Below are 21,697 nucleotides of genomic sequence, written 5' to 3' on the forward strand. Positions count from 1 at the left end.
GTAACATTTGCTGGAGAAAGGAGTGTTCACTCTGCACCTTCACTGTATGCTCTGAACCACCCTCTTCAGGGATAATGTGAATTTTACTAGCAATTTTATGTAGCAATCCAAATCCCGAATGAAAATCTGTAGGTAGTGTAATCATATACAGCTTGCTGGGAAGCCACCTGTGCTCAAATCTTACTGGTGTTTTAGTAATTGCTTGTGAGACTGCTCTGAATCGCAGAAAGACAAAATGTGTCATTTCAACATCAGCAAAAGAGCATTTCAAAGAAGCATTAGTACTTCTGCTGGCCTTCAATAGCTTAAACATGAGTAAGAATGGGATAATATCTGGGGTCCAACCACTCCAGGAAAAAAATCAGGTGGTTGGATGTAAGCCAAGGTTCATTTAGAGAATGTTTGTGTGGCTGAGTTGTAGATGAAATTCAGAACGGAAATGCTGACAAGACCCTTAGTTTAGTATAGCCACTCAGTGCTGTTAGAATATAGTAACCTCTGAGTAGTTGTTTTCTGCAAAGCTCTAGAATTCAATAGGCAGAATTCAGCTGTCAGGTAAATACATACATTTTAGAAGTGAAAATTTTCGTTTACCTTTTTTAAGCTGATGTTTAAACTGGCAAGCTAAGTTGCCTAAAATCTGTTTGTAAATTGTATTCATACTGAGATTCTGACCTTTTCTATAGTTGCAAGTCAGTGACAAAATGCTTTATAACCAGAGTGAATTTCCCCAAGCACTTAGTTTTGGTGTAGTTCTGCTCTCCTTGGGTTTAGTAGCAGAGAGCAGAGTTATGCCAACCCATTCTTTTCAAAATTATTTCCTTTTCCTTCATATAGTTCAAACAGAATTTTGTCAGTATCTGATTTTTTTTTTTAAGTGGAATTTTATTATCTTCAATGATTGTTCTTAGTTTTATTCTTACAATTCTGGATGATTTCACAATCTGTGTTTCTTTAAATGTCAGCTTGTATTTTCTATGCTCTGTTTCTTCAGACATGAAAAAATATCCAGAATTCTTTCCAAGTTATCTCATTAGCCATCCATTGAAATAGGGAACATTTTCATCGACTTTTAATCATTTCTTAAACAACCTGTCCTTTATTTTCCATCTTGAGGTAAAGCCATCAAGCACAGTGATAATAACTTTCAGCAAAACATCAGAGAAAAAGCAAGTCTTAAGAAGAATCAGGGCAATAATTATATTCAGAAATACCAGTACTTTGTGATTCCTCACTGAAGCATTTCCCGACGCTACATTCAGTTTTCACTCTCCTCTCTGCCTGCCGATGAACTTCAGGCCATATTCTGCTATCGTTTTAGGCAGATTCCAACATTGGCTTCTGTTTAACTCTCGACAGCACAACAGGTCCTGGTGTATTTTCCCCCATGCTCTTAAAATAGTTACACTTTATTTATAATTATTTGAGTGTACAGATTTTTTTCATAAGCTATACAGAAAAAGGCTCATGTGATTGTTATATATTACATATTTGAAAACTATGCAATGTTTATCTATAAAAATGTAAAAAGGAAGTACTGTATATTTTGTAACATAACTTTTAAAATTGTTTGTAACTGTGTATACTGCGTATTATAGAGCATATTGGATCCATGGATAGGTTACATAAAGATTTGTTAGCAATGCAGGAACAGATTCCTTAAAATAAAGATGAAAAACACCTACATACTTTCATAATATGGCTTAATGCACAAGGACATTGAACTCCACTTTTCTAACACGAGTTGAATTTTCTGTAATGAGGAATTTTGAAAATATAAAGTTTCTAAAAATGCTTTTTAAAACTCTTAAACAGTATATCTTTTAACTGTTTTGAGGACAGTATATGGCTTTATACTTTATCACGAACACTCATTTTGTCCATCCTCGTGCATTGAATGTAAAAATAAACAGAAGTTTTAAAAAATTAACGTTTTTCACAGTATTTATTTATGTAACATGGAAGCTTATGGAAAAATAAGTGCACAGACAACTTTTATTCTGAGACAATACAGTGTAAAGAAAATAAGGATAGCATTAACCACTAAAGAAAACCATCTGAAACCTGTGTGTTCAACAGAAATTTTTGTAGAAGAAAAAAAAAAAGAAAAAAGAATTAGCTGTTAGGGCTCAGTGCAGTTGCGTGGGTCAGCACATTTTCTGGCAGGGTTTTGCAGCCTGTCCTCAGGGAAGGTAAGCACGGCGGAGCTAAGCAAAAGTTGCTGTAACAGCTGGATGCATGCTCTCACACCAAATGCTGTTTCACTGAGCCGGGCTCCAATTCTCCTCTCCATGGGAAAGATGGCAAAGGCCAGAATGTTTCCAAAGTGCTTCTTGTATCTCATGATGCAAGTCATGTCTGGCTTATAACTGGGCAGAAATAGCCATTTTGCTCTTGTTTGATTGAATCTGATCCATGGGGCTCAAGATAAAAGAGCCTGAGAGAAATATAAAGTAGAAAAGTAGTTTTTAAATGCATTTAAGATTATCAAAAGCTATTGTTGGACTACCTAACCGTAAGATGAACAGTAGCTGAGGAACCTAACTCCTGATGCAACTGCCATTCCAAACTACACCTTCCTTTAGCGAGATGAAGATAACAGAAATATTTCTTATAACATAAATATTTATGCAATACAGTATAAACTCTGTTCTTCCCAAAAATGTAAGCAGAAAGCACTTTAGACCTGTGATTTAAAACTTACAGATCCTTACACTCATATGGAAATATGTCAATTCTGTGTGCCATCACCCTCCGTGACTCACTGTCCCTCATGAATCAAAGCTCATCCAGGAAAACACGTACAAGTTGTGCTGTGTGTTCCACAATTTCCAAACCCTTCGAGAGGCTACCTAGGGCAAAGTTCAGCAATGCCTATGTGCGTTTAGCAACAGGTATGTGCAAAGTGCTGTACTGATCGGAAGCCTTTAAAACTTTTTTTTTTTTTAACTTTTTTTTTTCCTTCATCTAGGCTTGCAGTTTAACCATGCTGTTCACAGCTTCTTTCGGAGCTTCTCCTTTTTTTGTCCTCCCTTGAAGTTTCATGTTTGCTTCCCTCAGTTCCAAACTCCTTTGATAATACTCCTTTTATATTATTGGTCCTATCACTATCAAGAACTCTTATTAATCTGAAATACTGGTTAAATACTTCATTGTTTCTTTCTTCAGCTACACATGGGGGGAGAGGGGGCACCCACTCAGGTTCCCAAGACAGCCACTGGCCATGCTGTTGAGAAAGGCTCTGATTTACAGGTTGAATCTCCTCCACTCTCTCCACAGCAAATTATCAGGATATACTCGTTTTGTGTTGCGACTCCTGAGTCCAAAGCAGGTGGTTCAGGTGTTGGACCTAGGCACTAGTGGCTGGGGGAAGTGCTCATCATGCTTCCCTGAAAAATGCAACCATGAATAGAAATGACAAGGCAAAAGTGCCAAATTGGACCAAACTGTTTTTAGCTTTTAGTGCTCAGTGCAGCTGAGATAGACACCATCACTAGATGGCTGAAGACAGCATGTGTTAGTGGCTCCAACAGCTGGAGCTGTGAAAGCCCCAAGGAATCACCCAGGGCCACAGCCTTTTCCACCTGCCCCAGCAAGGCTGTGAGACCCACCAAGTGCACAGTGAGATGCTGCAGCTCTCATTAGTGGTGGGGCATCTCTGTGGCACACTGAAGCCTGTCAGAGCAGCATGTGGTGGGTTGGAGACCACTCCTTGAAGAAAAGCAGCTTGTTCAAACACAATCCATCAGGAAAAGAAGTGAGAATGACAGAAAGAAAAATACACTGAAGAGGACATTACAGTCCCCATCTTCCCCAGTCCCTTCCATGAGCTCCATGTTATTTGTAGTGATGTAAATAAACACGGAGAGTCAATGACACTAAATAAAAGAACTTCTTTCCCTCTCTAGCTTTTTAAGAAGCCTCTCCTCTTCCACAGGCAGCATATTTGTCTTTTCCAAATGGGAGTACTATAGCTTACCATACCTGCACCTAAACATGACAACAAAAAGAATTCTGGCTTGAGACACCATGAGCACATATCCCCCATGTATAGGTCTCGTCTTAGTTATCCATACCAGTTCAAGGCTTTGGTTCTGTTTTCAGGCTGATTAATATATGCTGTTCTAGGGATCTAGCTCTGCAGAGCTACTTTGGTAAAGTAGATCAGAGATCCTAGGACAAATGTTATCAAGAAAAAGGATCCAATTGTGGAACAACTTTCTGGACAACTATTATAGGCAACATCATGCAAATATACCATGAAATTATCTGTGCTGCAGGCTGGTGTGGTACTGCTGGTAACAGCTTAACCAATGCACAGTGGCAAAGAATCTGGTCCTATCAACTAAAAATAAATAGTGAACAGTATTGAGCAAAAATCCACTGCTTCAAAAGCTGCACAAAAAAATATACACTACACAGGCAGCAGAGAATGCCAGGCCACACTTCAGCTGTGCTATTTCCATAGTGTTTTGTCTGCGTTCAAACAGGTTTTCTCTAGCCAATTCCCGGTGTTGCCACGTGCTGACGGCATAGCACTGTATGTGTCAATCCACTTATAATATTTTTAGAGTGAATATTCTGTAGATCTTATTCCTTTTTAACACATTTTTGTACAAAGGAAATGTATCATTCATTTGAGAGAGCTGAGTGTTCACTTTATATATTGGACAGTAATTAAACGGATTTTATTGAGCTGTCCTTAAACAGATTTCCCATAACAAATGACATCTAAGTATTTCAACAGACAGAGAAATAGAACGAGGGCTAATATTAAAATGTCACAAACATTCCATCTTACTCAGCACCTGATGAAATTTCCTAATTGCCATTTACACTTTTTGGGCGTATCAATCTTTTTACACTGCTCAATGTCTAAGTAAACATTATTGTGGCATAAACAGTCAGCGTAATTACCTGAGAAGATAGTTTGCAACTAACAACATAGTTGGCTGGCTTTTTTACACAATGCAAAAAGCATAAATTACAGGATGTGCAAACAATTTATGCACCAAATGTTCTCCTTGGTTAGGCAACATGCAACCATAATTAACATTAGGAAAATTTGTGCACGTGTAAACTAGGATAGCATGAGGCCCTGTTTTAACTGACTAATGCTATGGCCTCAGGTACTGGATCTTAAATGACTACCAGTAGCCTTGGTATTGACATATAATACAAAAATACAGTACTGACTCTTGCTTGTTGCTTCGAGCTGTTATATTGCCTGAAAAGACATTTTTAAACATACCTATCAATATCATGAATGATTTCTTTCCCTATCTTCCTCAAAGATGGCTGTTATCTCGAGCCAATACTAGAGCACAATCTCAAACACTTGCCAGTGGAGCATTAAGCAGAAAATGACTCCTACCATCTAAGCATAAAGCATCCTTTGGGTCTTGCTGGGGGGGACAGGTTTGGTGCAAGGAGTATTTCTGATGAAAACAGCAGCAATTGAATGCCCGCCACAGAAGGCCACAGACAGAAAGGAAATCTCCCAGACGTCAGCTGGCTTTACGTCCAGACCTGCCACACTCTCTCCTCACTGAGTGGAATCTCATGGGGTGGTTCTCACCACATGCTCTCCTGCTGGCCCCACTCTGAAGTGGTTTTAGAGTTACATTGTGCTTGTCTCCAGCTGAGCCATCTAAGGTGTCAGACACAGCTAGGTGGCTCAGCCCATGACCCACCAGTGTGGGGCTTGGCAGCCAAAGAGGTTGCTCATGGAGACACATTCTCAGCCCTCTCCAAACTCCACAACCTGGCAAAGCAACCTGGACCCTAGCTCAGGCCAGGTTGTCGGGGTCTCGTACTAGCAGATGGAAGAAACTCAAGAGGTCTAAGTGTCCTGTGGAAGTCTGCTTATCCTGTTTGCCTCCTTCTGCCATACTGGCCATGTTCTCACTGCCCTTGGAGCTAACACCTTCCTTACAGAAAGGGGAAAGAGGACAGGAAGAGCAAAAAAGATCAAGTCATACATTATAACTCAGGTAGGCGCCCATCTGCACCTTCAGTCCTGTCTACTTGGGACAGCTCTTCCTCCTCTTTTCTCACAAGGATTTGACCCAAAGGTCTGACCTCATGATTAAATGACTCCACATAGCAGGCAGGGATCACTTTGGATTCCTCACCAGCAATTTCAACACTAGCTTGACATACAGGAAGGGAATCTATTTAAATTCATTTGAGGTTAAAGAAAAAAAGAGCAACTAGTGAGCACAATGAGGCATTGTAAGCCCAGGTGTACGAAGCTGGTAAGCCTTCTCCAGATACCTCATGGTCACAGGTGTGATGGAGCACTTCCAGTCCACACCACCTGCTCAGACAGGAGACTGCCAGCAGTGCAGTTACGGTCTCAACAGCCAAGCCCAAAGCATTTGATGAGGTTGGTGAGGAGAGGAAGCAACTTGGTGTGTGGGCCCCCCCCCTTCCAGTACAGGGCTTGATCTGGGGTGCTGCTTCAGGAGTGATGGAGGGGCTCTTCTCCTTCTGCAGGGTGACAGCTGGGCCTCTCTCCTCAGGTATAGATGCGCAGAGTGGTGTTGCTGGTGCTAGTGCAGTGCACATTGGTAAAGTGCCACTCATGTTATTGACTCAACCTGGGCAGCAAAACTGTGTGCTGTGGGATTCAGCTGAGGCTGCCCTGGGAGCCCACAGGGCTTGTGTTCTCACTGAAAGGCCCTTTAACAGCATCTTAATATGCTTCTGAGGATGAGAAGCATACTGGATATTCTTATGGAAGAGATTACAAATCTAGCTGTCTGCTAGTCATCCTGTGATGGATAAGGATGTTGTATGAGAGCAGTTCCAACACTCCTGTTCTGTTAGTAAAACTAGTTTTTTTTCCTGAGCGATATTCACCTACCTCTTCTAGATATGAGTCAGAGATGTATTAGCCCTGAGAGGTAACTTTTAAAGCTGTTAAGATGGTTCAGGCATGTGTAACAGGTGACAGAAATGAATTATAGCTTACACTGGTTTCGTGCAAAACTTTGGAGAAACCAGCTTATCACACGACAGTACCTTGTAGGGGAAGAGCCTGTACCTGGAGGAAAGGTTGAAGCTACTTGTATTCAGCCAGTGGCACTGTTAATTAATAATATGTTTCAGACTATACCACAGGGTAAATTTTTGAATAAAGGTAATTAATGAGAAGTTCAACCAGTGAAAAAAATTTACTGTGAGGACTCTGTAGATAACTTCATAAAAGCCAGTCTGGGAAAAAAGCTCGGCTGAGAAGAGATGGAAGGATGACCTGGCTGGAGCATCCACAAAGTCAAACCATAATTCCCAGTATGCCCGAGGGCATTTCTAAGCATAAGGAATTGGGAGATATGGCCGAATGTGCCAGCCAGACACCCTCTTCTGGGCTCTTCCCCCATTCAGCTCACCTCGCATGGCCGGTTCTTTATTGCTAAAGCAAAGCAAAATCTTGCTAGTTAGAATATGGCTTTACATCCTTGAATACCCCCAAGTAGAATTAAAATAAAGTTACACATGATTAAAAGATACTATTGACTTCTCATGCCTGCAACAAATAAACGTGGTGAGCGCTACTGCACATAAAACAGGCAGAACGCCCCTTTGCGCTCGGCGTGCACCCGACAGCGATGAGCACCCCAAGCTCAGCCAGGGCTCCTCGCCGCGCAGGGGGCAAAACGTGCTCTCCTCCTTTGCCTGCTCAAGAAGGAAAGCCGCCCAGTATCCTGTGTTTTCCTCTCCCCAGATTTTCACTCATTGAACCACTAAAACGGCTGTGGCTTCCACACATTTTTAATACTTGGTCTTACATGGGACCTTGTCTTCCTATTGGCACTGTGTCTGAAAGAGGTGCAGGGAGCAGGGCTTGATCTGCGTCCCAGGGAGGAGGTTTAATCTGTTTAGTCTGGATTGCCATTCATGTGGCATGCCTTGATTTGCTTTCATTAGCAGCATGGGTTTCAACACCAAAGCAGAAACGGCAGTTCACATTCTGGTCCCATGTATTATCAGTGTAAAATAGCTTAGCAATGACTAGGAAGACTGGACAGTAAAATTCCTTCACCATATCCCACAGCATCTTCAATAAGGTGCCTGCTGTGATTAATGGAAAATATCACAGTGCTTCCAATGAATTTCCTATCCATTTCAGCACCATCTGCCATTGCCAATGTCATGGCACTTCTCCCAGATGCAAATCCCAGAGGTATTTAAAACTGCCTCACCTGGGCCAGGTGTATTGCTTTAAAAAGCTTTATAGGACACATTTTTGAAAGTGTGCCTATGCCTGTATTTGTGTGTTGCATGTCTTAGTCTTAGGTCTGCAAGTGACTAGTAAGGTGCTCTGTAAGACATAAACAACTGCAAATCTTTTTTTGAACATTCACATGTATTTACATACATGCAAGTAAGCAAATCAGGTAGAAATGAAAAAAATACTCAAAATTTTACCTATCATTTATTAGACAAATTAATACTGCTCAAGATGGGCTAAGAAATTTTTTTTCCCCAGAAGTTTTAAGTAGTCCTTCAGATTTAAAGGATGAGAAACACTGCCCTAGCAAGACAGAAAATCTCAAACAGCTGAACTATTAAACACCTGAGGCACAGTTAGTGATGCTTTAATAGCAAAAATGAGTGATTGGAAGCAGCTGAAAAAGAAGAAAAGCTTGTCATGGTGGGCTAGCTTCTGCTTTAAGGGTATGAGCCAGAAACTATTATGTATTTAAACTCCTGGAGATTAGCTGATGGTAGGCAGAGGCAGTTTTAGAGATATGTGTTCAAGACTGTGGATGTTTAACGTAGAGGTAAATGGTATTTTTAAAACAAAACAAAACTTTTGATACCAATTAGTTAGTCTGAGTCTATTGTACTAGAGCAGTAGGGGATGAGGCTTCTATCTAAAGTGAGTACTTCCTCGCCTTGAGACAGGCGAGCTTTCGGGGAAGGGAGCGTGCTTTTGCTTGGGTGTATCAGCAGCATTCTGAAGGTAGCGTCCATTCATATCTTCTCCATGGTTTTACTGCAGGATGGTTATTTGTCCCTGTCTTCCTTCCCGAGCTCATAAACTAATTCCTGCTAAGGAGTGATGTACGATCAAGTCTTGTGCCAGCAGATAATTCTGTAGTAGATATGATGATTAAGCACTGAGGAAGACTGTATTCTGTCCCTGAACACCCTCCTCTCTTCCTTTTCTCTCTCTCTCTCTCTCTTTTTTTTTTTTTTTTTTTTAAAGTAGGGGCAGAAGATAGTTACACGTACTTATTACTTGTTATTGCTATAGTGCTTGGGAGTGATGGATCAGATCTTTCTGCTTCAGGTGTGTCTGAACACAGAGCAGAGTGGTTGTCTTTGTGAAGAAAGCCTACACTTGATGTGGAAAAGATCTATGAAATATGGATAGCCGTCAGCTGGTATATGCTTAATGAAAATAATATTGCAGTAACTGAGATGCTGAGAGCTTTATTTGGGAGTGGATAGAAGAACCATATTTTTAGAGAGAAAATAGAAAATATATGTGGAGGACCTGAGCAAAGAGATATAAGCTGAATGCAGTGCCTTGGTGATGAGCAAGACAAGGCAGAATGGCCAGGAAAAGAAGCAGCAAGGAGTGAGCTGTGGTTATGGCAGCCTGAGCTCATAGCTAGTCAGCCACAAGGAAGTGAACTCGAGAGACCTTGCTGGGATTCAAGGAGACAGGTCTGGGGCTGAGTTTGAGCTGTGACTCAGAGGGAGTAGCTCATTTTGTTTGCTGAGGTGCTTATTCCCTCAGGAAAGAGGGAAGGAAGAGGGTAAGTTAGTACAAGACCAGATCCTTGTCATGCCTTCCCTCTGAAAGCAGGAGTAGGAAGGGTAAGGAGTGGGAGATGATCACTGAGAGAAGAGCTACTGGAGCAGAGGAAGGGGATGCTCAAGCAGAGCGTGGCTGCTCATCCTGAAAGCATCTGGCAGTAGAAGACTGTGGCCAGAAACTTTGTTTTGGGACCTGGATACATGGGAATTTAACAGCGGCAGCTTCTGACTTCAATCTGAGGAAAAGGTCTGGAGGAAAGAGGGCTACCCTAGAACTTGAATACCATATGAGTGATAACATATGAGAATGGCAGGATTACCTCCTGGTCGGAAAGGTTTTGGTGGTTTATTCTTTGGATTTTTTTTTTTTTAATTAATTTCTCTGAACTTCTCCACCTATTAAGATCTAAGAACAAGAAGTTATATGGCAGACCCAAGAGAAAAGTTGTAGCTGTTAGGGCTTATTAAGGCTTGTTTCTACAGCAAGAACAACACTTTGTGTCAAAATTGTGCTTGATAATAAGTAAAGCAGGAGATTACCTAAGGCCTTGTGTGCTCAGGGTGGCTTGTCTGTTAAATATCAAACTTTGAAGAAGGCCTTGCTGCCTGAGTACCTCTACTGAGTACCATTGCTGGAGATCCTGCCTGCCCCCAAGAGTCAGGGTGCCTGGGTGCAAAGGGTACCACTCTCCATGGCAGCCCCTGAGCTGGGTGGCTTCCTCGTGAGGAAAGGGGAGCTGGTTAAGAAGACAGGCTTGGGATACAACTCCTGCCCACCTGGTCAGTATCCTGCAGAGAAGCTCACTGAAGTTCCAAGCAGAAATCCTGTTTGGCCTTGCAGGCTTGTGCCAGTTAAATTAATATCCATCTGGCAACAGCCCTTGCCGTTGTGGAACGAGGCAGTGTAGGAATGAAAAGTCCATGAGGAATGCTGTGAAGAAATTCTACCCAAATAGCTGCCCAGAAGCAGAGCAATGTCCATTCCTTAGCTGCTTGTGGTTTTCTCAGCCTTTTGTGGCACAAAGTGGTAGGAGAGCATAAGAAGATGGTTATAGCCTGTGGGAATACAAACGGGCTTATTTAGCATCAAAGCATTATTACTTTTTATTGATGGTTAATAGGGAGCGCTTGCTCTTCCAATGATCTCAGATGGATATGAGAGTCCTTAATGGATGTCGCAAAGCAGTTTTTAAAATCCAGGTTATAATTTCTCTACTTGGGTGGAGCTCAAGAGCTCTGGTTCCTTGTGGCACACAGGACTCTCTGCTGGCAGGGTTACCTAAGGATAGAGGCGGTTGCAGCAGCTTGCAGTCAGATAAGGAAAACTGCTGGATAACAGTGATAAGAGTAAGTGATAGATTAGGTTCCAGCTGAGCCACTGGAAAATCTGATGCTCATTAAACAATGCTACTGTCCTAAACATCATAAAAAGATGATCATGCAGAAAAGGTGATGGTAACAAAGGTCTTGATATGCCGGGAGATCATAGCACGTTATTTATTACCTGCACATGTTCTCACTTAATATATGCAATATACTGGATTGGAGTTATAAACTGTGCTTAATGGTATAAAATGTGATTAATTCAAGGTGGTTTTTTTGTTTGCTTTCCAAAATGTATTTAGGGGCTTAGAACTGCACACACTGACAAAAAATTGGTGTCTAAATTCCAATTTGTAAGATGGGAAAAAGCTGGAGTGAAAATTGTACAACTATGAATTGTTAAAATAACTACCTGAGCGTGGAGGAAAAAAACTTGTTAGAAATATTAATTTTTAATGAAGCTGGATGTTCAGCTCCCAAATTTGCCTTCTAACTCCTGAATACTAAAATTTGACAAGAATTGTGGCCCTTTCTCCTATGGAGTGTGAATAGGAAAGGATTTCTCTAAATACTCATGTTCACAGATCTAATAGATGAACTTAATATTTCTCTCACAAAACGCAAGTACAGTCAGCTGATGCTCTTCAATGGTGCAGAGTCACACTGGAGCCTTCTCCTTGATTTACATAAAGTATAAAGTCCAGTCTTTCTGCAATAGTAACACATTTCTATCAGAAACTACCCTTCTGAATGCTCCTTTGGACATTTGACTTCCAACTGATATTGTACACAGTCTGACTCATTACTTTTTTTTTTGTTGCTGGCAAGTCATAAATCTTGAGGACATATTCACACGTTTGCATTGTTCTTGCAGCATCCTCCTTCCCAGGGATTTTACTTGCTAAAAGAAACAGTGTTCTTAACTTTATTCAGATAAATAAAATTGTCTTGTAATGTAGACTATGCACCTTGTGAATTCTATGTATGCCAGCAAATGTGTGTCAGCACAGACTAGCCTAGAGCAGGTGAGATATGGGTTGGGAGCGGTGGAACAGGAGCTGTGGCTAGGATAGCAGCAGGTGAAAATCTGCAGTGTACAAGTCCCCAGATGACATGCCAACTGTTATCTGGGCCAATTATAGACAGAAATATGTCTTCAAAATCTGTGCTGCTCTCTGTGGGATTACCACCCAATGTCAAAGATCTAACGTACTTGAACGCAAGCTGAGTTCATGTACTACTGCTGCCTAAGACTGTGGGCTGCTAAGGAGAAGGACAGTCAACCTCTGCTAGCTTTGGTTGCAGAGGTAACTTGGTGACGGTGCCTGGGCCAGCAACTACCTTGATAAGCTGTCCTTGAACTACTTTGTCTTGACTGGTGCTATAATCTGAGCACCTCAGTGCTGCCATGAACAAGGTCACTGTACTTCATGGTGCATTGTGGTAATATGCTAGAGAAATGGCTTTTTCTGGATGGGAGAGTGAGGGGGACTGTGAAAGGCTTTGGAAGATTCAGGACTCCAGCAGCAGATATATACTTTTTTTTCCCTCTACCCTTCTGTTGTCCCCTTCCTTGCTTCCTTACTGGAAAGTTAGTTTATGTACAGCCAAACACAAATGTCGTATTTCTTTTTGTTTGTTTCTTCCTTCTTTTCTACAGCCAGCCTCAATTTAAAGCATCAAACTCTGGCAAGGCAGTTTTGGGTGTGGAAGAGAGGCAGAGGGAGATGCACACTGAAGTTTTGGATGAACTCATCAGTAAAGTAGCACTGATATTACACTTAAAAACTAAAGTTCTTCAAATGCCCTAGGAGTGTAGTAGTTAACATTAACACAGTCTTTGAAATATTTTGAAAATAATTCTCTTAGTGGATTCTTTGAAAGGGTGACTAGTGTATGACTTTACACCTCTGCAATAGGGACTCTTGAATCTGGCCTCCCATCTTCAGCCCTTCAGGAATTACACAAAGCAGGTACATAAAACATGTAGGTATCTAAATTTCTACTTTCACACAAGCCCAGCTAGGGGGTGCCTGGGAAAGTCACCTGTCATGATTTTTATAAGCGCGCTTGTGACTAAAACTATAATTCCAAGTGGAAGAGAATTTTTTTTTTAATGAACAAACCCTTAATAAGTATGCAGGGTGTTGCATGAGAACCTAAGTATTCCCAGTTCAGTGGTGTTGGAGCACAAGGTACAAGTGCGGGTGCTCAGGGGGTTGTGTTAGCTATTAAGCTGAATGTAGTTTTCTTTTTCTTTCTTTCTGCTTGCTAACTGAATTTGCACACAGGATAATAACTTTATTACTCGGAATGCTGTATAAGGGCTTTTCTATCTCCAATATCAGCATCAATGTGATAGTCTGTTGTAAGGCTGTTTCTCCGTGTGTACCAGTGTGGTGCATCCAAGCACTAAGGTGCTCCTGTGCATTTTTTTCTCACTGGACATGTCAGACACAAGAGTGATGTTTTTTTTCCCCTCCTTCTTGCTGTTGAGAAAGGCCCAGAGGGTCTGTTTGCCCATGGGCAGTAGCAAGGCTTGCCCTGGAGGAGTGTGCAGAGCAGGTGGTGCAGCAGTACTGGTGCCTGGGATTGCCCCTCTTACCTCTGCGTGGCCATCACTTCTGCTGTGGATTTCAGTCCCTCCAGAGATATCTACATGCTTAGAGCAGTATATAGGTGACCACTTTTAACTCTATCAGACTGAGTTAAGTGCCTCAAGAACTTGGCCACAATTGCTCTAGGCCCTGGCTTACTGGGATTCACATCTCTGTTCTAATTGCAGCATTCTTTTCAGTTCAGTAAATTAACTCCTAAATACTGGCCTATTGGTCCCTCTAGAGGCTGTGAGTGATTTTAATATAAAACTTTTACTGCTCAAGTATGTCTGATCTTAAGCCAAGATTTGAAAATATCTAGAAGAATGTTTTCTGATTAAATAAATGAGAAATGTGGAGAATATGAAAAATTATGGGTCATTTCCACCAGAGATGGTCTGTCTGGGTTTCCCCGACTGGTATTGTTACTGACTGAATGCAAATGGACAACTTGCTTTCTCAGACTAGCATGAAGTGGTGGGCTTGAAAATGAACTCATAAGAACTGTCTGTATGCAGCTGGAGTTGCCTTGGAAGGGTATAACCACGTAGCCCTGTAATACAGTACTGCCATTGCCAGAAGCAGACTGTAAACTTTGTACTGAGTTTGCAAGGCCTCAGGACTGAAGCTTGTCATACTTGCTCTGTTTGAAACTTTCTTGACCTGCCTGCTGCTTTGCTTTGCTTTGCTTGCCTCTGCTGTGACAGCAATTTCTGACAGACCAGGTGTCTGTGGCTAATTTGCTTTATTTGTGTTTATCTTTGTGTGGTACAATTGGAGTTTTACATAGGCAGCAGTAACAAGCCATTATTCTACGCAGAATGAGATATTTGACTTTAAAATGACGGTGCAGTGTAGAGAAATACAGGGCTGGTACAACGGTGGAGGCCTTGAAGTGGAGACACAGGATATGGCATGGAGGAGCACAGGCTTGGGATGATAGGATATGGGGCACAGGCTGGTTCTGCAGACTGCAGGGCTGTAAACATCTTGCCCATGGTCACTTAAAAAAGAGGAGGGGACCTGTTGCCCCTAGTTTTAGGGGAAACACAGTATCTAACATAAGTAAATGGCACCATATATAGTAAACTTGGATGTAACCTGGAGCAACAGACCAGAGAAGAAAGAAAAAGGTGTAAAAGCAAGTTAGCAAACATAATGACAACCTTGAGTGGATGCTGGTGAGAAACAGTACTTAAACATTGCAATCATAGTAATATTACAGTTGCGATATGCACTGTGCACTGAGTTTCTACTCGTTCTCCTGGTGTTGTGCTTACCCTTCCCCTGCTCCTCTGGACCCTGAGGTTGGTGGTTTCATTCTGGTGTTAGCAGTGGGGATGTTATGGTGAGCTGTCAGCATCTGGAGTCTTTCACAGGGTGGAATATGATGTTCATGTTAATGATTTCTTCTTCCTCTCTCACCAGGAACAACTCCAGAAGAAGATAAAGCATGAGTGGAAACTTTGATTTTATTTATTTATTTATTTCCCCCCTGCAAGCAGTCAGTACTGGTTTGTGCTGGAAAGGCTGTCCTGTGGTTTACAAATGCCTGCTAAGCACATTGCTCCCAAGAGAGTAAGTCTCCAAAATGACTGTGAACATCTGGACTGCTGGAAGGCCCATGCTGACAGGTAAGTCTATGAGAGCAGAGGGGCTAATTTTACAGTAGTTGCAGGGTGTATAAAAGCTTGTGGAGTCCTAAAGCCTACTACGAAGAAGCCAGCAGTCTTGGAGTTCATCTGCATAATTAATCTAGGCAAGGCTGAAAAGATACGCTTGGATGCTGGCTCGTGATTGTCCGCACTGCTTGGTGGAGTGCTCCCTGGCACGACTTTGGCACGTTCAGGTGTCCCTCTGGGACAGCGTCTGGGCATAGTTGAGGGGGTTGTATGGACCAGGGGCTGTTCCCAAAAGGCAGTGTGGATGAGGCAACTCTGTCCTGAGGGTTTAACTCCAGTCGTGCTGTACCACTTTTGCCCATGATGGACCCTGGTTCATGTTAGTTCATTAATACAGATTGAGTGAGAAAGATTGTGCAAGCTGGAGGCAAATTAAAGATACTTGCTGGGCAAACAATTAAGGCCATGCCTTAATGGATACATCTTGGTTTCTACTCTGTCAAGTTATCATTGAATAGTGCTAGGATCTGCCAGCAGATTTGCACTTTCTCCAGTTCACCACGTAGAACTGATAAGAAGAAATAGCAATGCTGAATATCAGGGGCTATCTGGAAAGTTGAAGGGTGGTAAAGAGCAGGTCAACAAGGCCAAATTGGGGAAAAAACAGGAACCAGAAAATGGAGATGGGGGCAGGGAAGCAAGGTCCAGGGATAAATTAAATGAGAGGAAAGATCACTGAAAACAAAGTGATAAAAGCTTATTGCAGCCTGTTTTCTCTGAAGGGGATATTAAGATACCACCTCCAGGCATCTAATAGCATTGACCAAGCAGCCCAACCCCCTTAAGTCAACGGATACCTTAACTGAAGTCGTGCCAGTGCTATATGGATTGGAGCCTCAATGCTTCAGAGCATCTAATCTACAGGAAATTTTTTGCAAACTCTTCTAACGCTTACTGTAATTTAAGCATGACCTGGACCTGCTGCAATTATGCCAGTTATCTTTTCCTATCCATTTCAGTTGCTTATTACTCCTTATCTCTTTGGTTCTGATTCTTATTTCCATTAACCTGCATGTAACCGCTTTCAACACAGATGTATTTAGGCTCATGCTGAACCTTACATTTTGTACTGTAAATGATAATGTGGCCTTCTGGCATAGTAATTAGGCCTTTTCATAAAAGTCCAAGCCGTGATGTGTTTCCAGTGTGTTTGTACTCGCACCTCTGCTTTTGTCACTTACTCTCTTCAGGAATTGTTCCCCTTGCCTAGATGGCAGTTTGCGTGGGAGATGGCTTCATGCCGGGATTCTCCTTATCATCCTTTAGCATCCTTGGGCCTGTCCTGCTAAAAATTCCAGCTGTTTCTTTAGCCTCTGCTCTTTCTACATCCCAGTCTTTTAATCTAGCTTGTATGTTTGTGTGTAGGCTTTTTGTTGGTGCTTTTTTGGGGGAGAAGGGTGTAGGAGAAGTCCTCAACCAGAGTTTACTCGAACTGTTTTCATATCTTTGTGCTGCACTTCATCCAGGGTTAAGGTCAACAGTCAGCCAGTCTTAAATGTCATAGTCCGTTAAGGTCAATGGGGACAGCTTGCGTAGACTGAGAACTTGCTATAAAACAAGTCTCTCCAGGGATAATCCACGTTTCCCATGTGCTTGTAAAGAGCATCTACAACGCTTTCCCAGTATGAAATGTATTTGTAGTACGTAATTGCAAAAGTACCTGGACAAATTCCTGGGAACAGCCCCATTTTGGTCACTGAACAGATTTCTATTTTAAAGCATAGCTTTTTAATAAATGTGAATGTGTAACTTAAAGCGTACGTTCATGCTTGCACGTTGGCAGGTAGCGTCCAGCACTGCGCTGGAAGCGGCGCCGTGCCGTGGTCTGCGTATCAGCCCCAATGAGGCTGCCTCCGTAAAGGCCTGCCTTGCTGCAGAGGTCAAAATCCTCACAACATCTGCAAACTTCGGATCACCAGTTTGAAACACCTACTGCATAATCTTCGAAGACGTTGAGCGTTCAGAGAACTACTCACCACTGACTTTAGTTTTGAAGCTCATCGTCACAGCACCTTATTTTCTCTATCTGTAACGGGTATGTAAACCTCCCCTTTCCCTAGCAGTTTGATACACTGTGTGTAATGCTTCTCTCCCTGTTCCCTTGCAGTGACACACATTTGTTTATTTGGTTGCTGTAAACTGTGCACCAACGTTAGACAAACAACAGGGCATCTCTTTCGGAAATAACCACTCTCGCATTCTTTGCTGATGAAGTGCTATAATTCATTTGCTAAGGATGATTGAGCTGAACCAAGAGGAGAAGGGAGGGGAGGGAAAGAGGAAAATGGACACCACTTGAACTGCCTCAAGCCTATTTGAGTTTTGCAAAAGCTTTATTTTCCAGCCTGCGCCACTTGGATGGCTAGACTTCTATGAAATATAAATAAGCAGTGTTTTGGCTCTATATTTTTGAATTGTGTTAATACTTCCACACTCCCCTCCTAAATACTCATTGTGGGCTGCAGATATATGATCTTCAAAGGTTTTCTTTTAACTTAGGAATGATAATGTTTGATTATTGCAACTTCCTTTTATATATATTTCTTTCAGAGGCAGTAGAACCATGTAGCTGCTTAGCTTAACTAACCATCCTCTCTGGGAATTGTACATGATTCTCTAGGTTTTCAAATAGCCTCCTAGAAATCAGATCTTATCGTAAATGATGAATAATTAAATAATTGTTATTTCAGCCTTAAGTACTGCCAACTTATTGTGGAGCATTGCTTATCTTTTACATGTTTTGATGTTAATTATTCTTGGTGGGAATTCTGACGTAATAGCTAACAATAAACAAAGACCTAATTATTAACTGTTGGCGTCAAGAATATATTGCAGCTTTGGCAATTCTCTTTTGAGATACAGATGTGAAATTGCATTTCTGGCCAACCTCGTCCAATTTGCCCAGTACTAAAGCTGAGAACGTGAACCCCCTTTTGGATAGGAAACTGCAGTCACACTGACTGCTAATGCTAAATTCTGACCTATGTGTACAAACTCTTAAAATACAGCTGCTCCAAGTAGTCCATAATTTCAACACATCAGTATGATGGCCAATCACACCACCACAAACTTTCATGCGATTAATACCTCACTAGTGGTTTTTTTTTTTTTTTTTTTTTTAATACAAAAATTGCCTTTCTTTTATAGATCCTGTCACATGTATGGAATATGGCATAGTAAATAAGTTTTACATGTGGCTTACTAAATTCAAGATTTGCCACACGTATGATCAAACAGGTATTTTTTTCGTGACTGCTCTAACAGAATGTACAGTTTGGTGCACAACATCATGCCTCTGCAGTGACAATTGACCTACTTGGTTTCAAAGGCAGCACTTGATTTTCTGCAATACATTTCATTCTGGTTCACCATCCCACCATGCCCTGACCTCAATACAAATGCACATTTTAAAATTATGTCGGACCATTTGTTTTCATTTATTAGGTGAGAAATGTAAACTTGGGAGAACTCCTATGATATCTATACATTTTTGTTAAGGAATCTGGTTTTATCAAATTCAGCAGCACAAGGTTTTTAGAAGTCTGAACAGGCTCAAAAATGCTAATGATCTATTTGCAGTGGATAACAAACCACAGGATATATAACTTGTGCAAGTCAGCAATTGTTTATAATGTAAGAGTGAAGCTCTTTACCCTGCTTGAAAATTCTTTGTAGAAAGGAATACCAGGCTCCACACAGAGACTAGCACCTTTTGCAGTGCTTTTACCTGTTCTATACTTATACCAAGAACAAAAAAAAAAGTCATTTGCACTGTTGTTCTTGCTCAAAAATAAATGGAAACTTCAGTAATGTGGCATATCTAACCTACTTGGTGATTGTACTGCTGAAGAGAGAATAGGGGAAAAAAAAAAGTTTCAACATCTCATTTTCCCTTTCCTTAATGAATGGAATTGTTGGCTAGAAGCATTAACATTTTGCAGAAAATTTTTGATTTTTTTTTGTTTTTGTCTTCTGCAGGAGAAACATATATTTGGGAGGGTATGTATGCATGCATTTATTTCACACTCGAATTATTTCTTCATTATTCCTTTCCTAATGAAAACTTCCACCTCTTGATGGAAAAACAAACGTTTCCAGGTCTGCTCTGTGAGAACTCTCTATTCCTCAAAGCAATGACTGATTGTCCCAACCTTTAAAAAAAAATCCTTCACATAAAGTCTGAAATAGAAAAATATTTTTATTTACAAGAGTAAATAATGTAGTGCAAAGAGAGTGGATTTAACCCTCAATAATGCATAGATTGATGCAATTTATAATCTATGTGATTTAAATAATTTTGCAGAGGTGTAAGTGTGACTGCTTTTTAAGGTGAGACCTTTCCTTCAGCCACTTACCTCACAGCTTAAAATCAGACAGACATTACCTCCACTCTCTATATATTATCTATATAATCCCATCTAGTATTTATCAAACAAATTGCAATTTAAACAAACAGATGTCTTTAAAATTTACTCTAGGACCAGAAATAAACCCTTCCCAATATTAGCTATATAAGAATCTGAAAATAAATTGTTCATTCATTTTGTTACTTGTCCTGATTTTAATATTCATTTATTGTTTTTTTTTAAAGGAAGCTGCTTTCTTTTGGGTGGGGGGGTGGGTGGGAGGAGGGGCAGTAATTGCTCTGTTCCACAAGGAATTGCTGATACTTTGAAGCTTTGACTTTCAAGGGTTAGCCAGCAGAACTACCATGTCATGATCATGTTGCAAATCTTCCCAGTATGCATTTTTCTTTTAAAGGAAAACACTTTTTGTATGAAAGATTTTCCAGGATGGACTACGAGATGCCAAAAAAAGTCGCTGTTACCACCGTGTGCACCAGCCAAAGCTCTGGCTGCTGTGCTGTGGGACGTGGGCAGTGTAGGTGGCTGGCTCTCATTCTTCTCGTGTCCACGCTACCAACTTAGTTGAGGACATCAGTACAAGAAGCTCAAAGGTGGTAAAGGCAATTTGATAAGATTTTAGTTAGGTGAATAAAAATTTATTCTTCATTGAAACCGGTGGGAGTTTTACTCATGCTTCAGTTAGTTAGGCAAAGATTTTGTGTCTTTTCTTCTAGTCCATTAAAGAAAAACTGTATGATCATATGTTGAGTCTAGTGAGAAAATCAGTATTCTTTATTTATTTGCATTGTTAAAGAAGTTGTTTAGTTTTTTTCCTCCTCTATCATGGATAAATTAGATCAGTTGATTTCCCTATGATTTTGGCTGGTGGAGTGCATCGTTAATGCTAATGAACAAATAGGGCTGCCAGTTTTTAGATCTGTAACTGTTCATATCCCACTTTCATGGTGGGATATCACCTTGATATAGGGTGATCACTTATATATGATATCATCACCAGGGATATCATCAGCCTTAAGAAACCTTCCCCTCAGCTGGTAACAAGATGATTTTGAGGGTTTAACTCCTGCTGTGCTATTCCACTTGAAAAAGAAGATTCATCTTGCTGTTCTGGTCTGGAAGCATCCTCATTATTCCTCATGGAAGAAGGTTCATCTAAAGATGGTTCTGATCTTGTTTCAAGAGAATTACTGGCTTCAGAAAAATAACAAAAAAAATTAAAATACTTACAATATTATGTGGAATTAAAATAATAATAAGCAATATTAAGAAGATAGATAAGACTCAAAGGCCAGGAAACATTAAAATAAGAATTCCTGTAACTTTCACTATGCCCTTTGTATATACTCATATGATTCTCAAGTTACATCCATTTTCAGCTAGTAAGAAGGAAAGCAGGATTTCAAAATTATTTCCATACTGGACATACTTATAGTTACATGTCTTAAATTCTGCTTAATTTTAATCTTATTAACTATAAAAGCATTATTTGAATTTTATGTTTTTGGGGAGGATCTTTTTTAAAAATAGTATTCCCTATTGGTGTAGGGTATGAATTTAACTTATTTTTTTCCTGTATTTTATTTCAGAAAATATTTTGTCAGAAAAACAGTATTTTTGAAAGAAAATGCATTTAGTAGAAGAAAATTTCCTCTAACTGCTAATATTTATTTCACAGCTTCCTGATCAAGATCCTGTCTTGTGATTTAAAGTGAAATACTGCTCAATGCATTTTGAATGACGCCTTAATTTTGCATATGACATTTTTTTTTCCCTTTCCCGAGCAATTCAGTTTTGTCTTTGTATCTCTTTCAAGTTGGGGAGGAAAAAAGAATAGTTTTGAGAGACAGAAGTCTGATGTTTAGTTTTCTGTCTCTTATTCACCTCTATCCTGTCAGAAAGAGAACATATAGAAAAATTCTCTAGTGCCAGAGAGAAGGAAGAGTCTGAAACTGCT

At 40.7% G+C, this 21,697-nt stretch overlaps 1 protein-coding gene across 6 annotated transcripts in view; it reads right to left on the reverse strand.

The window, feature by feature from the left end:
* Window positions 1-19,556: 19,556 nt before the first annotated feature.
* SEL1L3 (SEL1L family member 3) overlaps window positions 19,557-21,697 on the reverse strand; it is a 39,145-nt gene continuing 37,004 nt past the window's right edge. For 5 of the 6 annotated variants that reach the window (XM_062575414.1, XM_062575417.1, XM_062575416.1 and 2 more), the window contains one exon: window positions 19,557-20,934. In XM_062575414.1, the coding sequence (XP_062431398.1) occupies window positions 20,771-20,934 (164 nt within the window). In that variant the 3' untranslated portion in view covers window positions 19,557-20,770. The remainder of the gene's footprint in view (window positions 20,935-21,697) is intronic. The other variant, XM_062575415.1, reaches the window with a different exon arrangement.

The sequence above is a fragment of the Rhea pennata genome, chromosome 4 (assembly GCF_028389875.1).
Source record: "Rhea pennata isolate bPtePen1 chromosome 4, bPtePen1.pri, whole genome shotgun sequence".
NCBI lineage: Eukaryota > Metazoa > Chordata > Aves > Rheiformes > Rheidae > Rhea > Rhea pennata.